The sequence below is a fragment of the Astyanax mexicanus genome, chromosome 13, assembly GCF_023375975.1.
Source record: "Astyanax mexicanus isolate ESR-SI-001 chromosome 13, AstMex3_surface, whole genome shotgun sequence".
In the NCBI taxonomy this organism is placed as follows: Eukaryota; Metazoa; Chordata; class Actinopteri; order Characiformes; family Acestrorhamphidae; genus Astyanax; species Astyanax mexicanus.
In genome coordinates this window covers 39,047,310-39,053,309 of record NC_064420.1, presented here as the reverse complement: position 1 = coordinate 39,053,309, position 6,000 = coordinate 39,047,310, and the positions used below count along the sequence as shown (strand labels likewise).

The window sequence follows — 6,000 nt, the reverse complement described above, 5'->3', positions numbered from 1 at the left end:
GTCAATATACAATACAATATGCTTATTAATAACATTTATTTTAAAGTGATTACATGTACTTTCCTGGGGACAGAAATGGCACCGATTCAGAGGAAAGGCCATAAAATATTGCATACTTTCTGTAAATCCTGTAAACTTTATTATTTAATTTCTCAAATATCACTGTTTACGACTGCAATATGATATATTTAACTGATATTGCTGATATCCGAACAGCTTGATATATTTATATAAAGGAAAATCATGAAAATGATCATACCACTGTATATAATAAATAAAGAGCTCGCCTGTCCGGCAGGGGGCGCTGGTGGTGCTGATGTGCTTGTGATTCTCCTACAATAGGAAAGATGACAGCTTAGCCTCCCTGATGCAAAGTCAACCCCATTCAGCCAGCTAACACCATCCAGCCCAACATGTCTGAGAAAGAACTGGGTCAGAAGTGGGACCGCTGCCTCGCAGACGCTGCTATTAAAGTCGGTAAGAGTTCAGTCAGGGCTGCGGAGGAGCTGCAGGAGCTGGAGCTAATGTTATAAACCTTACAGAGAGAGGGGTAGAGCTACTGTACTGCTAGCCTAGCCTAGCTTAGCCTAGCTTTGTAGCTACAAGGTTATAGTAATTGGGTTTAGAGCAGTGCTAGCTGAAGCTAATGCAGCCTTCATATTTAAGGTAGGTTAGTTGCCAAGGCTGAAACTGAGCTCAGGTTTACTTATGTAGCGATTTTTAGTCTCTCACACTGGCTTTACAAAATTCAGGGGATTCAGACATCCTGCTTACCTAGTTAAATAATTTGTTAGTTGGTAGTAGTAAATAAACCTGAGCTGGGAGTGGCAAAACACTCATTATAGCTTCCAGCAACCAAAAAAAGATAATTCCACCATCTGAAAATTAAACAATTAAGTTTGTATAAGTAAGAAACACTGAGACTGAGAGAAAACAATGAGCTCTAGTGTATTTATAGCCATCTAGCCTAGATAGATAAATAGCCAAATTAGCTCATGAGACATAAGTTACTCCATAAATATACTTTCGATTCTGTAGTCAACCAAATATAACAATCAAATACTTAATGTCTAAGCTAAAGCCAATGAAAGTTTATAGTCTCTTTTGTCCATTTGCTTAACAAGACATGGTCTGAAGACCTTACAATTTAACTACTGCTTTTTAATCTTCTATACAGTTGAATTAAATCACTGTTTAAAAGACTTGAAGTGTCACATCCTCAGTCAGTGAAGCATTCTGGTGCTTTTTTTTTTTTAAAGTAAGTACTTTTAGTAGGTACTAGTAAGTAGAGTCTTTTGAAAAACATGGTACCAACTGTAAAAAGGGGTATATATAAAAGCATTGGCTATACATTTGATAGATTTTATATTATATTGTATACTGCTTTTGTCACTTCTAATAAATATTAAGGTATTATTAAGGGTATTACCTCAGTATGGTGGCACAATGGTTTAGTGGTTGGCACATTCACCTCTCAGCACTGGGGTTTAAGTCTTTATCTGGGTTCTCCTCGTGTGCAGTCCAAAAACCAAAAACATGGAGATCGGATAAATTGGACACTCTAAATTAGCCTTGTGTGTATGTGATTATGACTATATGACCAGATATATATGGATTGGTACTTTGTGCTGGGTCAACGTCAATGCCCATAGCAGTCCTTCAGTTTGGTGGTTGTTTCCGGTTGAGAGTATGCTGTGTATGGTTGGCTGCCACTTCTCACCTGTGTATATTGGTTAAGTGCAGAGTGTAAATGGTTGTATGTAAAAGCATCCTTGGGTGTCTATGAATGTTCAGGGGTGCTTTAATAAATTATCCATCAAATATATATTTTCCTTTAGAAGTTTGCTTGGAGGCAAGAGTTTAAACATTTGGAGTGTTGAGGGCTGATTTAAGAACCACAGCACTTTAGACTCCTCAGTTCTACAAGTTCTGCGGCATTGTCCTCCTCATACTAAAATATATTTTTATACATTTAATAGGTTGCACATCTACCCCATTAATTGTCTTTTCTTTTCTAAAATACTTAATTTCCTTTGGTCCATTTGCTTAGCAGATTTCAGTTGATTTAACCAGTGCTTTTGTCACTTATTATATTAAATGTATGATATATTTGGTGGATATAATTCCAAAGGCATGAATATACAAAATTACATCACTATCAGCCTTTCGTTCTTAAACCAGTCCTTCAGTTCTCTCACCAAACCTGTTCCAGGTATTAAGTGTTCTCAGTGCCATGGTTCAGGTATGTTTGGTGCAAACAAATGGTCCTTTCTGTAATTCTTTCAATACTTCAGACCAGTGGTAATGAAATCCATGTTTTTTATTTTACAAGTTATCTAGAAGGATAAATGTATTTAATGCTGGTTTGAGGACCACAGTGCTTAAGACCATTCACATCAGTATCTGTGGCTTTGTCCTTCATTGACATTAAAGGGTTAGAAAACTGGTACGTTCTACATCTAACCCATAAACCCATCCTAAAAAGAGTGCTTACATGTTCTGAAGACATTTGAATTAACAGTTGATTTTGTCACTTATCATATTAAATGTGGTATAGTTGTTGGGTATAAATACAAAGCATGACCATATAGAATTACAAATTAAGTACAACCTTTGGTTCTTAAACAAGTCCATGTTTTAGCTCTCACTACATTTGTTCCACTGATTTGCTTTTGAAATTTTGGACCATTTTAAGTATGTGATTAGCAATTAGCAATAGCATTGCTGGTACATCTAATCCCATTATAAATCCTCTCTGTGAGAAGTGAGTCACTATTTCACAGCTAGCTCACTCCTGATGAAAGCAGCCTACAGCAATACTGTTCTGGTCTTCATGTCTGTTGTGTACTGTATATCCCACATCTAATATCTGCTTTTTGTCCTGTAGGAGCTGGCCTTGGTTTGGGGATTGTGTTCTCCGTTGTGTTCTTTAAGCGTGAGTATTCTCACTTGCATTGCATTCTTGTCTTAAATATACAGCTTGAATGCTTCTTGTTTATGATTATGCTATGCTTGCTCTGTTTGTGTACTGTACACACAGGGAGGACATTTCCAATTGCATTCGGCACAGGAACAGGGCTGGGCATGGCTTACTCGAACTGCCAGAACGACTTGAGATCACCGTATCTTGTACATAGTAATGCTACAAAGGTCAGTAAATGCATGAGACAGTATAATATTCATATATTAGTACCACATAATTTTTTTGCATTGTTTTTCAGTGTGGAGTGAAAAAGGTCTCAGATTATACCTATTGATTATTTTCTACTAAAATTGCAGATGTGAAAGGTGCTGTGAACCAAGGTCCAAACTAATGAAGCAATTTACACAACAAAAGAAGAAAAAGAGCTGGTGTTTTGCCAAAATACAACTCCCATTCATGTCATGTAGCAGTATGGGTGCAACAGATTATGCTGGTGACTCCTGTCTGTATCTACTGTAACTGTAGATTAAACATTATTTATAAACAAAAAATAAAAGGAATCTGAGGGCAGTCTGTTATACTCATTTTGCTTCACACGCATGCACTGGAAGGGAGTTGAAATCCTGCAGGAAGGCAGAATTCTGCACAAAGCCTAAATAAACAGCCTTCTAAAAACCAATCACTGTCAAGTATAATGAGACACAGCCCATGTATGTAATGAAGGCAGAGCATAGCAAAGTTCTTTAATCTGCTTGCTAAACTCTTGCTTTCACGAGCAAAATGGCCTTGGAAGTTTAAGCCGCTTCGAGATGTGCTAAAACTAAATACATTGATGGCTTTTGTTTTCTCTTTCTCTTTCAGGAGCAGTAGCGCTGTACCATGAAGGATTCTGACTCTCTGTCTTTTGTTACTCATCTGAGAGCTGTCAGACTCATATCCCTCCATCATTTGTGTGCCTGAATCAGACGTCCTGTCTTTATTTAATCTCATTGCGGAAAAGAAACAATGCATGTTGAATAATGTAGATTTGAGAATGGAACATACACAGTTATTAAATACTATTTTATGACTTCAACAATCAATATTTGTTTCCTCTTCTTTTAACATTGATTTAGGCTTTTGACTTATTTTACACCATGAAAGAAAAGAAAAAAACGAGTTTGGACATAATGTTAAGCACTACCGGAAATGAAGAGCACAATGCAACAATAAGTGTTAAAGTAAAACTGGAAGTCAAAGAACACTATGACTCACTGGTAAATTCAATATAATATTCTAGCAGTGGGCGATATAGTCCAAACATTATTTCATGATATTTCTTAGTATTTTCATGATAAGGATACTCTTGGCGATATGACAAAACATTGAAATAAAAAAAAAGAATCAAGAATACACTACTACAACACAATGAAAATTCAATTTTACTATTGCATACGATATGATATGGCACACCCCTAACTCGGATATTAAACAATACAAGAATTTTCACTAGATTTTAACAGAAGTATAAATATCACCATATGTCCAGGATATATAAATAAATGTTACCGGACAGATATAATCTGTCTCTACTTTATCTTTAGGAAATCTTTCTCTAGGAAATGAGAACAGTGTGAATTCCACTTTCTTAAAATAACAAAGTAGTAGTACCAGTATGTGATCATTAGGGGTGGCTGATATTTCAGCATATAATATCATTCATGATATTCAAAAATGTTGCTGATATTATTGCGTATGATACAATATGGCACACCACTATTAAATTCAGTTTCCATGTATATGCTTCTACAACTGAACAATATATGAATGAATACACCTGTAATTTAGTAATTAATTTCTGTCAACAGCAGTAATCATCTGCTAGTGCATATATAACATTTAATTCACCACCACACAAGCTCCTTGGACCTCCACACTTCCTTCACTCTAGATTTTTATTTTATTTATTTATTTTATAATTTTATTTGTAATTTTTCACAACAGGAGGGTGAAGACTAACACATACTTCCTCAGATACATGTGAAGTCAGCCACCCCATCTTTTTGAGCTGCTGCTGATGCAGCATGTCCGAGTAGCATCATAGTGCACTTGGAGAAAAACAGAGCGACTCGGTTCCGGTACATCAGCTCACAGATGCCCTGTGCTGCAGACATCACCCTAGGAGTGATGTGGGGAGAGAGCGCCATCTACCCACCCGGAGGGAGCAGGGCCAATTTTGCTCCCTCTGAGCGCCAGCGGCTTGATGGCAAAGCTGCATGAGCGGGGGTTCGAACCTGCGACCTCCCGCTCATAGTGGCAGCGCTTTAGACAGCTCGGCACCCCCATCACTCTAGAAGCTTGTTGTTTGTCATGTTGTAAGAGACAACGTGGTGCAGTGGATAACATCACTTCCTGCACTACCAGCAGTAAGCTATCACATTATGTGGGGGACTGGGGTTTAATTGAGGGTTTGTATGAAAATGCTGTGCTACACCAATAAGAGTCCTTGGGCAAGTCTACTAACACTACATTAGCCCATCTCTGTAATATGAGTAACCATCTTAGTCGCTCTGGATAAGAGCGTCAGTTAAATGAGGTTAATGTAAATGAGAGACTCAAAATAATTGTTGAAATCTGCTTTGAGCATCCAGACTGAGACTGAAAAATGTAGATATGCCAAAAATCTGATTTGGGCACACATTATAACAGACTGTAAATAATTTTACAGTGGTAAAAGCTTTTCGGCCGTAGTCAAAAATAACAACTGAACAGATGATCTTGAGCCTGTTAAATGTAATGGGCAGTTTTTGGCAGTGTGACAACTCATGAGTTCCATCTGGTCTCTACAGTGAAGTGCAAACATATGAAGCACCTCTTCATTTTAACAGACCAATGTTTTCACCCGTAATTGCACCATTTTTGATAGATGGTCTTTTTAGCCAGCAGAAAAATCAGGACAACTTTGTGATTTAATTATTTTACTTGTGGAACTACGAAGAATGGAGATATGGATGTGGAATAATTTACAGAACATTCATAGAAAGCATTTACTGTACAGCCAACAGAGCATTGTTAATTGTAAAGTGTGTCCTTCGAAA

At 37.2% G+C, this 6,000-nt stretch overlaps 1 protein-coding gene across 1 annotated transcript; it reads left to right on the top strand.

Moving 5' to 3' along the window:
* The first annotated feature begins 327 nt into the window (after window positions 1-327).
* Window positions 328-4,005, top strand: micos10 (mitochondrial contact site and cristae organizing system subunit 10). The gene is made up of 4 exons (XM_007246231.4): window positions 328-477; window positions 2,888-2,935; window positions 3,041-3,150; window positions 3,785-4,005. The coding sequence occupies exons 1-4, from the start codon at window positions 414-416 to the stop codon at window positions 3,791-3,793; spliced, it is 231 nt and encodes a 76-aa protein (XP_007246293.1). The 5' UTR covers window positions 328-413; the 3' UTR covers window positions 3,794-4,005.
* The last annotated feature ends 1,995 nt before the right edge of the window (window positions 4,006-6,000 follow it).

What these genes read in the sequence shown, in the direction of transcription:
- micos10 (XM_007246231.4), top strand. Translation starts at nt 414, where the DNA reads ATGTCTGAGAAAGAACTGGGTCAGAAGTGGGACCGCTGCCTCGCAGAC. An exon ending in AGACGCTGCTATTAAAGTCG is followed by an intron (nt 478 to 2,887) that starts GTAAGAGTTCAG and finishes TTTGTCCTGTAG; the next exon opens with GAGCTGGCCTTGGTTTGGGG. An exon ending in CTCCGTTGTGTTCTTTAAGC is followed by an intron (nt 2,936 to 3,040) that starts GTGAGTATTCTC and finishes CTGTACACACAG; the next exon opens with GGAGGACATTTCCAATTGCA.